The 17,757-nt window shown below is 38.9% G+C and overlaps 1 protein-coding gene across 9 annotated transcripts in view; it reads right to left on the reverse strand.

Moving 5' to 3' along the window:
- The window catches only part of PRRC2C (proline rich coiled-coil 2C), an 81,743-nt gene that overhangs the window by 34,009 nt on the left and 29,977 nt on the right, over nt 1-17,757 (reverse strand). For 6 of the 9 annotated variants that reach the window (XM_063298544.1, XM_063298542.1, XM_063298539.1 and 3 more), the window contains exons 15-24: nt 16,974-17,187; nt 13,594-15,963; nt 9,308-9,513; nt 8,498-8,652; nt 7,321-7,669; nt 6,721-6,806; nt 6,409-6,456; nt 2,825-3,010; nt 1,035-1,286; nt 25-114 (exon numbers count right to left, since the gene is read on the reverse strand). In XM_063298544.1, coding sequence (XP_063154614.1) covers nt 25-114; nt 1,035-1,286; nt 2,825-3,010; nt 6,409-6,456; nt 6,721-6,806; nt 7,321-7,669; nt 8,498-8,652; nt 9,308-9,513; nt 13,594-15,963; nt 16,974-17,187 — 3,956 coding nt within the window. The remainder of the gene's footprint in view (nt 1-24; nt 115-1,034; nt 1,287-2,824; nt 3,011-6,408; nt 6,457-6,720; nt 6,807-7,320; nt 7,670-8,497; nt 8,653-9,307; nt 9,514-13,593; nt 15,964-16,973; nt 17,188-17,757) is intronic. The other 3 variants (XM_063298546.1, XM_063298543.1, XM_063298541.1) reach the window with 1 other exon arrangement.

The raw sequence follows: 17,757 nt of genomic DNA on the forward strand, positions 1-17,757 counted from the left end.
GTATGACATCATTAATATACCTACATTTGTAACTAAAGCCTCCTCCATCTTTGCATTGCTTGTTGCCACTGTACTGGAATGAGAAGATGGTGTTGTATAATCCGTTACAGACTCCTGTAAAGAAAAGTTAAAGCAGCGTACCTAAATAATATGAATAATTTCCCTCAAAAAGTCTGATCTGAACACAGAAAAAAATAATTGGTCATTTCAGCTTCACAAACTGAATTCCTGTATTACAATAACTTAACAATTAGGTTTACATATTCAGTATTTTTTTAAAAAGCAAACCTCTGTTGGCTGCCATTTACAGAGTAATTATCATATAATGAGTTATGGCTTGTCAATGCAAAATAGGTTTAGGTAAAAGAAATACGAAACATGATTTTAAGTTTCATACTGACGGAGCAGGAAACATAACATTCCCATTCATAAGTAACATTATAGAAAACACTAGTTACAGGTTTGAATATTCAAATATTCTATTGTCAAATAAGAAAAGCTGTGGACTGAAAGACTCTTTCCACATGTACATTATGTAACAAAGTAAGAAATAATTCTGAAATATATCAGTCCCAAAATATGACGGTCTAGGTGAATTCTCTCGTATTGGACTCTACATGTTCCTGTCATGGCTATACTGACCAATCTGCATATGCTATTAACTACTAATAATTAAAAATGCTTAAGAGCCTTGTGAAAGATCTGACTTCACAATTAACTGAAAGGGTAAATATCTATAGTGGTAGGCCCCAGCAATTCTGCAGTCTGCACTGAATCACAATCCTTCCATCAGATTCTCCAATACATATTCTTCTCTGCAGATTTTTCTACTATAGAACAGTAATAAAACAGTAGAAAATAGTAGTAATAGATCTTACTATTTTTTTTAATTGGGAGAAGTCAACCAAACACTAAGATTGTCCTCACAGCAAACACTCTTACATCTCTTTTATGCTCTCACTGCACAGATCCTCATAAAAGAATGTATCTGATAAAATTTGGGCAGAAAGAAATAAGCACTTCTGTTTTCTTACTTTCTGGGATGTTCCAAATTCTGCAGCAGACACTGATATCATTGTTCCTATTTCTGTACTAAGTTCATTAGCTGCCTTGGTTTCTTTAGAAGTAATACGATCTGGGCTTCTGACTGTAGTAGGACTGGACTTTTCTTGAACCTCAGAATCACCCTGTTGAGCCTCCTTTACTTTTTTGTTCTTTAGTGATCGCTCTTTCCCAATTGGGCCAGGCTTGTATTCTTTGTTTTCTACTGGATTCATATCTGGAAGCTAAAAAGAATAAACAGTAGTCAATGTAAATGTAAGTGTATGCTGAATTCTACAAGAAGGAATGGAAGTAATCAATAGAATTGCTGGGTTATTGCTTACTGCAGTTTGTATTTTGGGGGCCAAATACCAATAAAAAGAGCCAAAGCAGTGTAAGGGGTTAAGGGGCTGAACTAGGAGATCTAAGCTCTAATCCTCCCTTAGGCATGGAAGCTAGCTGGGTGACTTTCAGGCAATCATTCTCTTCCAGCCCTAGACATGGTAGTTGAAAAACGTCTACCTACCAACCCACATTGGATCAGAATGGTAGATTATAGTTCATATCCTTATCCTGCAGAACACTGATTTGGACTGATACTACTACACTACTACCACCACCAATAAAAATGATGAAACTACATTCAAATGTAATTCTGCTGTAAGTCCTAGGCTGAAATATTTGTTAAAACTGACATGAATAGCAATTAATATATGGTAGACAACTTAATTATTACTTGCTCTGTATAAATATAGCTACCATTTTTTTAAGAAATAAGAGAGCACTTTAAGCCATTAACTATTCCTATTATTTATACTGAACAAATGTTATTTATGTTGAAATAAGACCAGATTGAAAGCATTTCAAACATTTACAATCTAGTTGCTTGGCTGTAACACCTAGCTAACCTTGGCTGATTCAAAAACATTAAGCGGGGTTGGACTCAGTATTTGGAGACTATCAGAAAATCCAAAGGCTTCAGACTATATTGAGAAATCCAAAAAACATCCTGAAAATGGTTATGTAGTCACCAGGAGTTGGAACATGACTTAAGGGAGCATTTATCTTTTACCTACGATCTACCTGATTTGGGGCGGGGGCGGGGGGGGAAATCATATGTAGAAGAATTCATCAGATTTTGCACATCTCCAAATTCCAAGTCAAAATAGATTACTTCAGATTTGGTTTGGCTCCAAGGAAACCTCAGATTTCTATAAAGTAACCCAAACCAAATTAGGAACGTTCAGAGATTTTGTGAAGTGTGCTTCTGAGCTCTGCAAAAAGCTATATAATTTTTTTAATTAAAAAAAATCATGATGGGAAGAAGAGGAGAAAGAGACAGACCTGATGACATTCAGTTCTACAATCTAAGATTCTAGGCTCCAAGCACCTCCAAATTCTTAAATTGCTTATTTATTCAGTAAAATTCCTCTGCAACAGTTATCTGTAATTTGGAAAGCTATTGTATCAGTAAAAAGCAACTGAAACCTAACTACATTGAAAATTCTGTTAAAGATGGGAGATAATTCTGTTAGGTATGGACAGCCTCTGTTACATTATCACAGGGTGGCAGAAGATGGGCCCTTGCTGTTTAGGCTTCCTACATATGTATTCAACTATTCCTCCTCCTCACTACTGTGACTTTAATCATTAACTTCTCTTTCTCAAGGTCATGTGAGAAATCATGGGATTTTTCATTATATATTCTGTTTAAAAATACTCATAGGATTAAAATGTTTCAGTGTGCCTCTCTAATTAATGAGAACTGGAAAATTTCACCGACCTTCTGTGCCTTTATAGGTCCTGCACGGGGCTGCTTTTGCCTTTGTTCTTTTGGTTCCAGAAGCTTCTCCGAGGCCTTATCTGAAACTGGGCCAACTTCACTATCACTCCCGCTGGAGGCTGGAGCTCCAAACTGAATAGTTTCGATTCCCAAATCAATTCCACTCTCCTGTCCAGCAGGTATTCCCTAGTAAAGGCACCAACATTTTTACTTATAACTCAACCAGGTTTTTGTTCTGTACTGCAGCATTTAAATATTGGGGAAAGGTTATGTCTAAAAAACTAGAGAAACTATATTCATTAAATTTTAAATCATTTATTAAGAATATTACTCAGAAGCTTAACTCATGGAAATCAAAAGTATCCCGGTTGGGGAAACTAGGCACAATCAAATAATCTATTTTACCTCATTTTCTTTTTTTATTTCAAACCCTCCTTGTGTCTCTTTCTAAAGTAATTATCCAGGAATGGTAGAAATTACTGAACGCATTTATACATGAGGGTAAAATGACACAGGTTAGGACTAAAATTGCTTCTAACAATACAGAGAAGGGAGGAATAAGAATTCCCAATTTACAATGGTATTACAATGTAATACTATTGAATAGCATTTTTGTTAATATAACCTCAGAACAGTTTTCAAACTGGCTTCAGATTGAAATTAATGGCTTAAAAATAGATCAGGCTAGAGCATTACAATTTTATAGTTATTCAAACAAAAAGCTAGGTGAAATAACGACCCCCTTTTTGTATTGTGTAATATTTTTGTAGTGTTGAAGAGAACAGATAAAGCTAGTAGTAAGACAGTATTTACTGTCTTGGAGGATACAGATACATCAGATTTCTACAGCAATGTCATCTCTCCAAAAACAAGGATATAAACACTAGATTTGAAGCACACCTAAAAAAAAGGACTTTGAAAAAAAGGGATAGAATCTCTAATACTTATGAGGTTTTGCTTAAAGTATCTACGGCATTCTAGATGATTAAAAAATAGGTTAGAAAACCGACTTAAATATTGAAATCCATAGTAATTTTTCAACTTTGTGACTAAAAAACCTGTTTAAATCAATATCAGCTAAAATTAGAGAAACTTCACAGATGATGAATTCAATACTTAAGAGGCTGAGTTTAAGAAAACCAGGAGCAAGAGCAAAGTGCTGATGAAAATGTAACAGAATTGGAACATATTTACATATGTGGTGTGGTCTTGTGTGAAAATGCAAACATTGCGGCAAAAAAGATTGTACTGGAATAGAACAAATAACTAACCAAAATGTTATGCTATGCCCTAGATTAGCTTTATTATCGACATTCAAGAGAGCAAATGAAAAATTGCAGCATAAAGAATTAGTAATATTTTTTTCCTAGTCATGTACAGAAGACAGGAAATAATCTTTCCATGTCAGTCTGGACTCAATGTTAGCAAACAGCTCAATGGAGATACTGACAGGGAAAAAATGAGGTTGTAGGATAGTTGAAGATGATTCTGTTAGAAGTTTGATAAAGCTTTATGGAGTACACACAAGGTGCTACCAATTTATATATTCCTAATACACACAGTAAATTATTGTCAGTTATTTATCAATTTTAAAATAATCATTGAGCATTGTTATTATTTTATTACTATCATTTATTACTACATTTAATGTATTAATCCTTGCTCTTCTTGACCTCTCAATGGCTTTCGATACCATTGACCATGGTATCCTTCTGGGTCGACTTGAGAGTTGGGGGTGGGTGGTATGGTTTTGCGCTGGTTCACCTCCTTCCTCCAGGGCCGGTCCCAATCGGTGTTGATAGGGAGCGAGAGATCCGGCCCGTGTGGGGTGCCGCAAGGTTCGGTTCTCTCTCTGCTCCTCTTTAACATCTACATGAAACCGCTGGGTGAGATCATCCATTGCCACGGGATGAGGTATCATCAATATGCTGATGATACCCAATTATATATCTCCATCCCAGGTGACTTAAGTGATGCTGTGACCACCCTCTCTTGGTGCCTGGAGGCTGTTGGGGCCTGGATGGGGAACAAGAGGCTTCAGCTGAACCCTGGTAAGACGGAGTGGCTGTGGGTTGGGGGCTCCCTGGCATCCAAGAACTTACCATCTTTGGCTCTGGAAGGGGTTGCACTCCCCCAGACAAATCCAGTGCAGAACCTGGGGGCCTCCTGGACTCACGACTCCTGCTCGAAGAGCATGTGGCAGCTGTGGCCAGGGGAGCCTTTGCACAACTTAGGGTTGTGTGCCAGCTAAGCCCCTTCCTGGATTGGGAGTCCCTCTGGTCAGTCATTCATGCCCTAGTCCTCTCCTGCATAGACTATTGCAATGCGCTCTGCATGGGGCTACCTTGAAGAGTATCTGGAAGCTACAGCTGGTTCAGAATGCAGCCGCGTGAGCAGATTTAGGAGCCCCAAGGATGGTGCATATAACTCCTTTGCTGTGTGAGCTGTATTGGGTGCGTTTGCTTCTGGGTTCAATTCAAGGTGTTGGTTATCATCAAGTTGGTTATCACCCATACATGGCATGGGGCCAGGTTACCTGAGGGACCGCCTCACCCCTATTACATCGATCCATCCCACCTGGTCAGGCAGAGAGGGTATGTTATGGACGCTGTCCATGAGAGATTGTTGACTGGCAGGGTCCAAGAAGAGGGCCTTCTCTGATGTGGTCCCCGCCTGCTGGAATAAGTTACCCCCAGACGTGAGGCAGACCCCCATTCTCCCGGCCTTCCGAAAGGGGGTTAAGACTTGGTTGTGCCACCTCGCTTAGGGTGGGAGGGGGGATAGTCAATCATGGGGGTGGTTGACACCTTGATGGGGCCAATGATGAGACCATTATTTACCATCTTGGACTTTATATTTTATATTTTGCATTTTTATATTTATGTGTTATTTATATTTGTATTTGTTTTAATGATATTTTAATCTTTTATTTTAATTGCTTGTAAACTGCCCAGAGTCGCTGCAATACGAGATGGGCAGTGAAGAAATATGATAGATAAATAAATAAATAAGAAAGGATCTATTACACAGTAACAAAATTAGCTAATTGTACTATGTATTTAAAATTAAAATTAACAACAATATCATATTTTAAGTTATAATCATACAGGATGAACTTCCATATTCATCAGATCTTAAGATCCACTACCTATTCAGCCAAAAAAGATCATTTCAGGCACCTTTCATGTCATTTTTCCTTTATACAAGTGAATGAAGCAGTACCGCTAATCAATATTCATTCATTGTGAAGAACAAAAGCATCCTAGAAGAAAAGGCAGGAGGGAAATGGCATCTCATTCTCATCAGAGACTACAGATTCTTTGTCAGGGAGAAAGCTTTCACCCCTTTCAGCAGATCAGTTCCTTTGATTTGAATGGGGAACTCCTTTGCTAAAAAGTGGCTGAGATCGTCTTTAAAGACCTCTGGGAGTGTTTTCCACACCTTTCCAGCTATTTTTCAGCTAGGAACCTTTCTTTTTTCTATTCCTGTCAACAGAATTATGTTTGCCAGTCACTTGTAAAGGAGGAAAAACACTGCCTTCTCTTTTCCGCTTTGTGTATCTATCCCTTTCTTTATGTCTATACCTGCCTGGATCTGTCTGTGCCTATCTCTGTCCAAATGTCTCGCTGTATCTAAGAGAGAAAAAAAGGAAAATTGTAGGTTTCCAATTCGTTGTAACTGGATAAATCTCCATTATAGCAAATTTGCAACAAACCATTCCATTACAAAGTGGCTGCATCACAATGCTTTTTTTTTTTTTTTTAAATAAACTGAAATGTGTCCAACAACGCAACTTCTAATATCTGGCCTAGATACAGGTTTTCCTGTTTTAATACCTACACATGGCAAGTTTTAAATCAAAATATATGCTATCCACTGTCTGCTTAATGCATTACCTCTGGTGACGTTGCCGATCCAAATGATGTCAGAGGCTTATTCCATGCACTGACAGAAGGCGGCTGTGGAGGACTAATGGGTCCCACTGAAAGTCCAAAGAGTAAAATGAATCAGAATTTTTGGAAGTGAAGCACATTAGCAGAAGTTCAGAAAAGCTATCTTAAGATACCTCCCATATAGTAAAGCTCAGGAGGTTGGGGAAAAAACAAACTTCTCACTACAGTGTATAACTGACTTCTCTTTGAAGAAAAACTCTTGGAATTGGTCCAGAAAAAAGTGAGGAACACAGCATGTCAGTTCCGATTATATTCTGACCAACACTCACATATTCAAAGATCAAGTAGCAGATAGGAAACTTACCCACTATGTTTGGAAGGATCAAAGGAAAAAAGAAATGATACACATTTTAAGGATGTGTGGTTGAACCCTGCAGCTTTACAATCTAATTATTTCACATGACAGTATCATATGAAGGGCTGAACATTTCATGCCAAGAGGAACGGAGAAGCCCGGGAAGGAAGTTAGTTATTCAACACTTTAAGCATACATTTTTCTTTCTCCTGCACATGTAGCCAGTGGAAAAAAAGGTCTCTGCTTACGTTTTTTAGAGATGTCACTGAGGACGGTTGTAGGGGGTATTTTATTATCCCATAATTCAGTTCCTACAGCGTTATGGACAGGTGCATTCTGCAGATTTTTGCTTGTTCCTGCATAGTCTGTACAGATGTTCACTGCACAAGTTGCTTGTGTTTGTGGACTTGGAATCTGAGACACACATTGCAATGGGAGTTGTGGTTGAGCCTGACCTTGTTGAGCAGCAGCTGCAGCAGCAGCAGCAGCAGCCGCCGCAGCCGCTGCAGTTGCCTGTTGTTGCTTTTTGGCAAACCTGGGCGGTAGCTTAGAATTTGGGCATCTTCCTTTTTCACTTGAATTCTTTTTGGTCCAGACCTGAAAAAGAAAAGACTGTTGAGAGAGGTGATCCACTAAGGAAAGTTGAAACTGAAGTGCTTAAATAAATGGCAAAACGATGCACTTTTTCCAAATAACTTCCAATTAATGCAAGGAATACATCTGACTGCTGGTTAAAAAAACGATTAGATGAATTTATGGTGCACAAGCAGACTGATTAGACACTCCTTCCTACAAAGTACAAGGTGTATTTCCGTGGCCATTATATCAACTACCAACCCGATAATCATGAATAACCTGGACTGAAGATCAGCATACAAATAAATCAACAATTTAAAAGATACCATGTGGATCAGCTAACGGAATATTGAACTAGTTAACGTTGTAACTGGAACCAGTATGGTAATTCTTATGGTTTGCAACAAATGAATGTTTTGGGAGATTTCCGCATTAATTTCAAGTAGAATGTTCTCTGAATCAGGATGCCTGAGCACCATTTACTCCAGGTGCTGCTCAATTTCAACTCCTGGTCCATCCAGTTAATATGAATCACGGTGAGGTATATGCAAGCAGTTGTAGTTCAGCAACACCTGAAGAGCTACAGAATACCCAATAGGTGGATAGAGGTAAGAGATAGAATGCATTTGCTATGTAAATGTTTTACAGCATGAGATCAACTTATCCTGTATGATTCCAAACAGAACAAGGCATCACAAAATGAAATAAATCAGAATCCTTTTGCAGGGACAAAAGAATGTGTGGATAGTGTTATTGAAACTGTCTGAGGAAAAAGACGTAATTCAAATCAATACTTCTTTCTGCAAGAAAAAAAAACACACAAAAGTAATATTATGCCTGATCTCAAACCTGCACTGTTTGTTCTTCTTTCTTTCTACGTTCTTCATCTTGTAAACGTTTTTGCTGTTTTTTTGATACTACTTCAGTAAAGCCATCATTGTTCAAGTTGGACTGGGAATCTTCAACTACTGTCACTTCAGGATGGTCATCAATAATTACAACACCTATAAAGAAAATCCAAATTTTAATTAGATCTATACCTAGACACCAGTTAAAAGCAATGGTCATTATCACAGCTTTAGTTTATGCAGTGGAAAAGGAAAACAACCCACCGTTATTCCACTGGGCATTTCATAAAGAAAGCATTTCATAGAATCATAGGGTTGGAAGGTACCTTGGAGGTCTTCTAGCCCAGGGGTCCCCAACCTCCGGGCCATGGACCGGTACTGGTCTGTGGCCTGTTAGGAACCGGGCCACACAGCAGGAGGTGAGCGGTGGGCGAATTTGCAGCCTGAATGTTTACAGCCACTCCCCACTGCTCGCATTACTGCCTGAGTTCCGCCTGCCAGAGAAAGCAAGCCCATTGGCTGCTATCTCCAAAGGGCACAAAGGTTGGGAAAAAGAGGAAGTGCTTGAATCATCCCGAAACCATCCCCTCCCCTCCCGGTCCATGGAAAAAACTGTCTTCCACGAGACCGGTCCCTGGTGCCAAAAAGGTTGGGAACTGCTGTTCTAGCCCAACCTGCTGCCCAGTGCCGGAATCCTCATACCATTTTGGATAAATGGCTATCCAGCCTTTTCATGAAAACCTCCAGTGATGGAGTATTTAAGAATCTTAGGAAGCACATAAGAATCTTACAGAGATTTCCAAATACATACTTGCATAGTTATTAAGATCAAACTGAGAGATTGCATCTACTTTCTCTTTGGGTTTCTTTGGGCCAGACTTGGGCTCTTCCCGCTTCTTGTTGTTGTTATCTTTGGAACCTTTCAGCACAGCAGCACTACTGCCATTTTCCTCCTGATGTAAACTGCTGGTGATTGGTTCAGTGCTAATCACAACAGGTATCTGCTCTTCAAATGGTCTGTATAAGAAACAGAACCAATTAATTAGTAAAAGCACAGCAATGGAAGAAATAGTGGTATTTAGCACATTATGGAACATTGCCCATATTCTAGTTGAAGTAACATGCCTCATTCTATGTATTACAGTAAAGCCATTTTGTCATTTCTTGACAAATAAAGAAAAGTTTCTCCCACATGGTTGCAGCACATGCCCAAAATTTTGGAGTGGGGAGGTAAGGAAGGGGGGATGTAATGGAGTTCCAACTATAGAGAAATATCTGTCCCTCATTTGGCAGCACAATTTTACTTTTTTATGATCCACCCAAATTTAACATTTGTGCAATTTTTAAAAAATTCAAAATGTTTTGTGTATGATTAATCCAAACAGGAGTAGCAGCAATGTGAAAAGGAAAAAACATGTAGATGAAAACATCTATTTTCCCGTCTAACATGAATTGGATTGAATTAGTTCTGCTTTACAGAATCACAGCCATAATACATACTCAAGTCTTTCACATGTTCACACATAGTCACCATTAAAATCACACTGTAATGCCTTAACCATTCTATGGATCACAAAATATACTTATTGTAGTTTAATGGCGATTATTAAATACTGTATTTTGGTTAACAGAATCTATCACTTTAAAAAAAATTATTTCAAGTTAGAGCTTTCTGGAAAACCATTACATTTAGCTCATAGGGAAAAATAATGCAGTTTCATACAGGAAATATTTTGTCTTTCGATAAAAATGCAGACATGGTTGATTGTACACCAATTTTACAGAAAAGTGAAAAAAAAATCCTTAACATTACATATGGCAGAAATGAAATAAACAGTGGTGCTTCTTAAAAATTTCCAGAAGTCTTTCGAAACATAAGCAGCTTTTTTAGATAGCATAGAAGTGAACAAATGAATATACTACATAACTTCTTATTGCAAGGAATATTGTACTTTCTTTACTGCATGACAGTGAATGTAATATCATTAAATCCCTAACTACTATTCCAAGTTTTGTTAAAAAAGAAAACGTCTTACTACAATTTTTCGGCAACTTTTGGATGGCATTATGGATTATTCCCTTCCCTATAACCAACAGGATCTTAATTATGGCATTAGAGTCAGAAAAAAACAAGCAGGATCCTTGATCCTTGAAGCTGCACTACTTGATAATTGCCTCCAAGTGTGGCAAAATGAATGTGCGCAAAAAGGCTGTCGTACCCAGAGCATCCATCTTTCTTCTAAGAAATGAGGTTGTTTTTTTAAGGAAAACTCAGCCTGAAAGTTTTTGGATCCTGAGAAGGCTTAATCAGTCTGAGTTAAGATTTCAGATCACTAAGGGTTTCCTATGGCTACAATTCCGGTGACAGTAGCATGAAATTCAAACACATCTATTTGTCCTAATGAGGAATCTGTCAGCAAAATAGCTGAAAGAGCGATAGTGCTAAAATCATGTTTAATGCCCTTTGACATGTCATCCAAACCTGCTATCTCTTCTCTGTAAATAGAGATTGCCTATTAAAATGAAATTCACAATTGAAAGCTGTGACTGAAATTTCAAAGTTCCTCAGAGCTGCCTCAGCACTTTTGACACAGAAGTTCTTGGGACCTCCTTCACTTTCAATAAAAAGGACTGCACAAGGGATCAATGTGGCATCTAAGTGCCCTTCACTGGTACTCCAAGAATCTTCATGTCCTTGTCTTTGACTGACAGACCATTCTGCCTTTCTTCCATGTGCCTGGATTTGGGAAATAAATTGTGATGGTTTGAGGAATATTGGACATGGTCCATTCCTGCCCTCTTGATAAAAAAGAATGGCGCTATCATTTCCTTAACGCAGAACTCACATAACCTCAGTGAAACAAATCTGTGGAAAAAGTGTTCCTGGTTGGTTGAGGTAACTTCCATATACACTTCACATAATTTTCTGACTTCCTAAAATCTTGGATCAATCCTAGTTCGTGCTGATTGATGCCTCACTATTATAAAGTTCTAATGCTTTGGATCTCTCCAGTCAGAATTATTTCAACCAACAAGATCATCCTGAGAAAAACTGCAGCCCTACCTCTGACAGGTTTTGTCAGCTGCTGCTTTTCTGTTATAGCACCAACCCTCTGGAACATCTTCCCTGTTGACATCTGACTCTCAGACAACATTAAAAACAAAACAAAACAAAACAAAACAAAACACAACACAACACAACACAACACTGAAGATGGAGCTCTTCCATAGGGCTTTTCCTTAGTGTATGGATGCCATCTTTTTTTTTTTTTTGTAATTGTTTGACATCTTAAATGTTTTAACAAACTCTTCAGCCTAGGACTCATATCTAAACCTACTGCAGATGTTTTCATGCTCACTTTGTTTGAGCCCTGTTACTATGGGTGTCTTATTGCTTGTTACTGTGGATTTTTGTTTTTCTGTAAACTACTGTGGAGTCAATTTTTTGAAATTGGGTCCAACATTTTTCTACAAAAGGAAAAACTGCAGAAAAATTAGGGCTCTGATAAAAAACAGACTATAAAGACAAGTTAAGAGGGTCAAACCTCTTCATAATGTCTGAAGGTTAGCTAAAAATAATTTAAGTTCAACCATATTCCACAATATGAGAAAGGGCCACTAACTTGGGCAGTTTTAAAAGAGGACTAATGTCAAGAGCTATTAGTTCTGAGAGTTAATGCCACCTCTGGCTTGGGTTTTTCTGGTTCAACACTGTGAGAAAAAACAATGGTCTGAGATCTGGCCTGATCGGTACTTGTGTTTTTAAAGAACAGTAATTGATTACAAACTGTATGAATCAGCAGAGTGATATGGCTGCAAAAAAAAAAGCAAAGAAAAAAAAAAGCAAATGCATTTTAGATTGTATCTACAGAAATATAACCTCCAAATCACAGGAAGTATTAGTTCCACATGGTTCTGAGTTAGTCAGACCTTACTTTGATACTGTGTTCAATTCTGGACACAATTCATAGAAGGCTGAGGGAGGATGTGATAGATAACACTCTGAAGAACTGTCATACAGGAGCTCCTTCAGAAGTGTCATACAGCTTCTTTAGTATCATACAGGAGCAAGTCAACACCTGATCTCTATCATACCAGCATGCAGGAATTTAAGTTGCAGGAAGATAGATTCACACTGAACAACAGAAAACATTTCCTAATCATAAAAGCAGTTGACAGCAGTACCAACTGCCAACTACCCAGAAAGATGGTGGGTTTGCTCTGTCTGATGTGTTCAAGTGGAGCCTAACCCAACATTTGCCTGGGATATTTTAATATCAATAAACCACCTAGACTCCACTGGAATTGAGATGATGAGTATGTTGCACAATGTTTTAATTTAGAAAACTACACTTGATGTTTTAATGGCCTCATCCAATTTCAAGAATTTCCGCCATTCCAATCCTCTTTCCTTCCACCTTCATAGAGAGAGAAATGGCAGAGCAAAATGTGGCAGTGAGTGGGTGGAAAATGCAATAGCTGGAAAGGAGATGGCTATGAGGGAGAGTGCCCTGAGAGTCACATCTACTCTTCCCTCCCAGTGGTCAACCTGCAGCCCAGAAGCTGCACTTTTGCACTAGTGTTCCACTAGACTGACAGTAATGAAGTATTTTATAAAAATCACTAGACAACTGTGAAGAGGTCCTGTCCTATTTCAAGTAAACTAAATTATTTATTTTTAACTGGACAGCCAAAAACTTACCATGGAAGAAGTAACTCTCAGCGCTGTGCAATATTTTGGATTTGATTAAAAAACCAAAGAGTTAGAATTCATGGGAATGTGAACACAGTATATCTATGAGTCGTTACATAGACTCAGCAATGTCTGTTCTCAGAACTGTGCAGCTGCTGTGCTGAAAATTCCACTGCAACTGCACAACCTGGGAAACAGATGTGGCTGCTTTAATGAGTTACAGTCAAGTGTTGCATTCATGCTCCTGCATGTTCTGAAACGTTTATGAATCAAACATGAAGCATTAACTTCACATTATTTTAAAGAATCATTTAAAATTCCAGTGAAGTAAAATTATATCTTTTTATTTTATTGGCTTTTATTTGAAGCCTTCTAAATTAGGTTCTTGTAGCAAATATACTTACCCCCTTTTCCCAGGTCTTATTGGAGGGCCACTTCTTCTTTCATTTCTTGGCCCTGAAAAGTTTCGTCCAGGTTTGGATGGGCCACTATTGCCACGGCGATTCTGCCGATCAATCCCAGGTCTCTGACTGGAAAAACTTCTCTTAGCTATTTCTCTTTTGGGAATTAATGTGTTTTCTCCTGTCTTAACAGCTCCCTGTGCTGTGATGTCTGCTAATTTTTTTTCATCCCTCTCACGTCTCTCATTGAAATCACTACTTTCTGAAGCAGTTTCCCACTCTTCATTTGCCTGGTCTGAAGAGTTCTGATTGGACAAGTCAGGTGTCTTACTTCCGGAAACCTCCAAAGTAGTGCTTGGCTGCTCATTAACAGCATTACTCACTGCCACACTTGATGATGAACTGGTTGTGACTTCAGTTATTTTTGATGCCGCCTCTCTTTCTTTTAAACGTCTAAAGCGTGGTGGCTTATCTTGCCTGGGAGGCCGTGCAGGCCTTTGTCTTCGTGGTCGTTCCCTTACAGGATCAAATTTCCTCTCAAACTTAGCAGGAGGTCTTTTATCCAACTGTATAGGGCCATAGTGCTCATGCCTTCGTTGTGGTTCTCCATCTTCAACTCTGGACATTTCTGTTTGCCTAGGGTTCCACAGATTCTCTCTGTATCCTGGTCTCCTAAGAATAGATGGTCGAGGTGGGCGGCCAACTGGATCTCTGCCACCACGTCTAAACATCCCCCCTCTGCCACGTCTAGAAGGTTCTCCTTTAGGAAGAAAACCTGGTTTGGTCTTATTCTCATCATCCCTTACATATGTTTTATCTACAATTCTATGGTCCCCTCGAATGTTATTTTCAGGTTTGAAAGATAACAGGGCTTTTGAAGGTTTTTTAACATCTGCCCTTTCTTCTCTCTTCGGGTGTTTGCCTTTGCTTAAGCTGTCCTTGTCTGAAAGAAGAGTGTCACTTGCACTTTCATGTACTTCACTGTCAGAGTCAGTTTCTGAGCCTCTTTGTCTTCGCCGTTTTGGAACAACTTCAAAATCAGAGCTCTCACTACGGGTTTCACTCTCCTCTCTCTGCCTAAGAGGACCAGAAGGGACATGTTCTACTCTAGGTTTAGTATCTCGGTAATGTGGATAGTCTCTATTGTGACCTCTCCCACCTCGACCTCTGCCTCCGTAAGAACCTCTATAGCTGCGCCCCCTAGAGTAATATTCTCCACGTCCTCTCCCTCTGTATCCTTGGTCTGGGAACCAGTCCCTACCCTCTTTCCAGTACGTTCTGGGAGGTAATCCAGGTTCTCTTTTTACTGGTCTGGTTTCAATACCAGGTCTTTCTACAGTTCGTTCTTTGCTAATTATTTTTTCTGGTTGTTTTTCTTCCTTTACACTGACAGGTTGCTGAACTGGTAACTGTTGTACAGTAAGTGGTGGAGCCTCAACTGCAGTTTGTGGACTGGCTGGCTGTGGAACTGAAGGTGAAGGTGTTTGGATTGTAGCTGGCTGCTGAGTTACAGGAAGTACTATTGCTGCCTGCTGCACAATGAGAGGCTGCTGAACAGTGGGTGTCATTACAGACTCTGTGGGGCTGTCTGTACCCTCTGAAGCTTGTGATGTGTTTTGCAATGTTTTCTTGCCATCTGTAGTGGTCTTCTCTGGTTCTAATCTGGAAATTAACATCTGAGGCTGGTCCCTTTTCTCAATTTTGCTGACTCTCTCATTTGTCAGTCTTTCTCCCTCTCGTTCTCTCCTCTGTTCACGTTCTTCTCTTTGTTCACGCTCTTCTTTCATATCACGAAGAATAGGCTTTTTAATAGGACCAGATCTTCTCATTGGCCTGTCACTACCTTCCTCTCTTCTGCCATATCCTGGCCTTGGACCCCACCTAGTTTCAGATTTAGGTTTAAAAAGCTTTTCAGGTTTTGGTCCCTCTGACAACCTACTAGTTGTAAACACCTCCTTTTTTTGCTTGCTGTCCACTCTTTCAAGCAGTGGTTCTTTTGTTTCAATGTGTCTGTTGTTTATTTTGGGAACATTTGCCTGTGTATCACTTCCTGGCTCTTCTGATTTCAAAGAATGAGTAGATCCATGAGAAATGCTCCTCTTCAGAGAAGAATTACTCTCTTCTATAGGCACTTGCTCTTCTTTGGAGCTTTCTGAAACATTTCCTGCAGTTGTTTCGAAACTTACTGTTGGTGGACATGTGTCTGACTGATGAGGCTGTGTATTTTCTAAAGACCTGCTTGAAGTCTGCTGTGCATTCACATCCTCAGAATCTTTGAGGAAGTCTGTCTTTATATGGGGATCCAACTGACTCTCTTCTCCTGAGTAGACGGCTTGAACAGCTATTTGCTCTTGATCCAAAAGTTCCTCAGACCTAATGGAAACAAGCCACATTTTCAGCTGAAATCTTATCAATCTTCCTAAACAATATCAAACATAAAAACATGCTTCAAATGTGGGTTATTTGTTGTATACTCAAAGGTATCAATTGGTAACCCAATTAGTTCTGGAGAGATTTTTGGGGGGTTGTGATAGAGATTTTCAACATTTAGAATACTGTTATATCTAAAAATACAGTAAATCTCACTTAGCAACCCAGTGGGTAGGTATTTGAAAGAAACTGAAATAGCTGCTAAAATGAACATAACTCTAAATATGTATACAGGCAGTCCTTGTTTAGTGACTGTTCAATTATGACAGTGATGAAAAAATAACTTTACAACCAATCCTTGCATTTATGACTTGCGGAGGTTTGTAAAGCAAAGGAAAGCTGAAGTAAGATCATAAACATAGTCACGGATTCACTTAACGACTGCTTCGCTTAATGACTGAGTTGCTGGTCCCTTTGTGGTCTCTAAACGAGGACTACCTTTACATAGTAAGAGCTTTAAATTTCGTTCACTCCTGAACTACTTTAGCAATTGAAAATTTGTTTAAATTTAGTCCACTATTGAACTACTTTAGCAATTAAACTATTTATAGATGTCATTTATATCTTATAGCTGACATTCAGGGTCAAACTAGACATGCTGAGGGAGATGTGTGGACAATCTTCCATGAATTTTTTGTTTGTTTTTAAGTGGAAAATAGTCAAGGAGTCCACAATAAAAAATGCAAGGGCAATGTTTCAGCTCTTTCATTCCAAATATCCATCTGTTAATTCTATTAGTTTAGTGGAGCTGGAATTACATTTACATTTTTCTGTTACTTGTCCAAGAGAGACAACTGTCCTGAAGAATATAGTTATTTCTAGGAAGAAGCATTAATTAGAAAAAATATGTTGATACTTTTACATTATTGGAAGTTACAGATATGCCTGAATGCACAGGATGCCAGTACTGCAGAGAAGAAAGCCACACTATACACAAAAACCCCAAAGGTTACCTTGTATCAACAGTTTCTTCAAGGATTTTGGGGGAGGTACTAGTCCGTTGAGGATCTGTGTGTGTATACGGTTCTGACCCCCACATCATACGTGATTCTGCCAGGGGTATGGTATGTTCCCTTGCTGATCGAGCAACATGATCAAAAGAATCTGAACCAGTTCCTGTCCCCTCTATCTGATCCCTTCTCAGAAGTGGTTTAGGAGGTATAATTCCTGAAATGGAGATATTCAAAAATAAGCTGCATACTAGGATTTGCATCCAATACTTCTGACCTTTAGCCAAGAGGTGTAAAACTGTCAGCCCTTTGAGACAGACCAGACTAGAAAACCAAGGTTAGGAATGCTAACACTACTTTCATTATAAGGTTACAGTAACAAAATTTTGTAAGTCTAAATGTGCCTCCCCCCTTCCTCTACAAGAGAACTAGGGAGGATCAAGCCTGAGACAGTTTCTTAAATTACATTTCTGCCTCGGACTCAATTTTTTTTTGTCTGACAGTTGTCTGGATTGAGGCTCTTTCTCTTGGTCCTCAAGGTTACTCTTATAGCCCATTAAATACAGTATAAATTTATAAACAAGCACACATCCTACAAATATACTTTGATGTAGAACATATTTTCACAGTTGGGGCACAGCGACAGAAGAGATCATATGCCTGGTAGCTATCCATTTATCTTCAAGTAATGCCACTAGAAAAATATTTATTTATCTATTTCTCAAATTTCTTCACTGCCCATCTGGCAAGCGACTAGTAGTATTTCTAGTAATGACAGTAGCTGTCA

Source organism: Candoia aspera, chromosome 3 (assembly GCF_035149785.1).
Source record: "Candoia aspera isolate rCanAsp1 chromosome 3, rCanAsp1.hap2, whole genome shotgun sequence".
Taxonomy (NCBI): Eukaryota; Metazoa; Chordata; class Lepidosauria; order Squamata; family Boidae; genus Candoia; species Candoia aspera.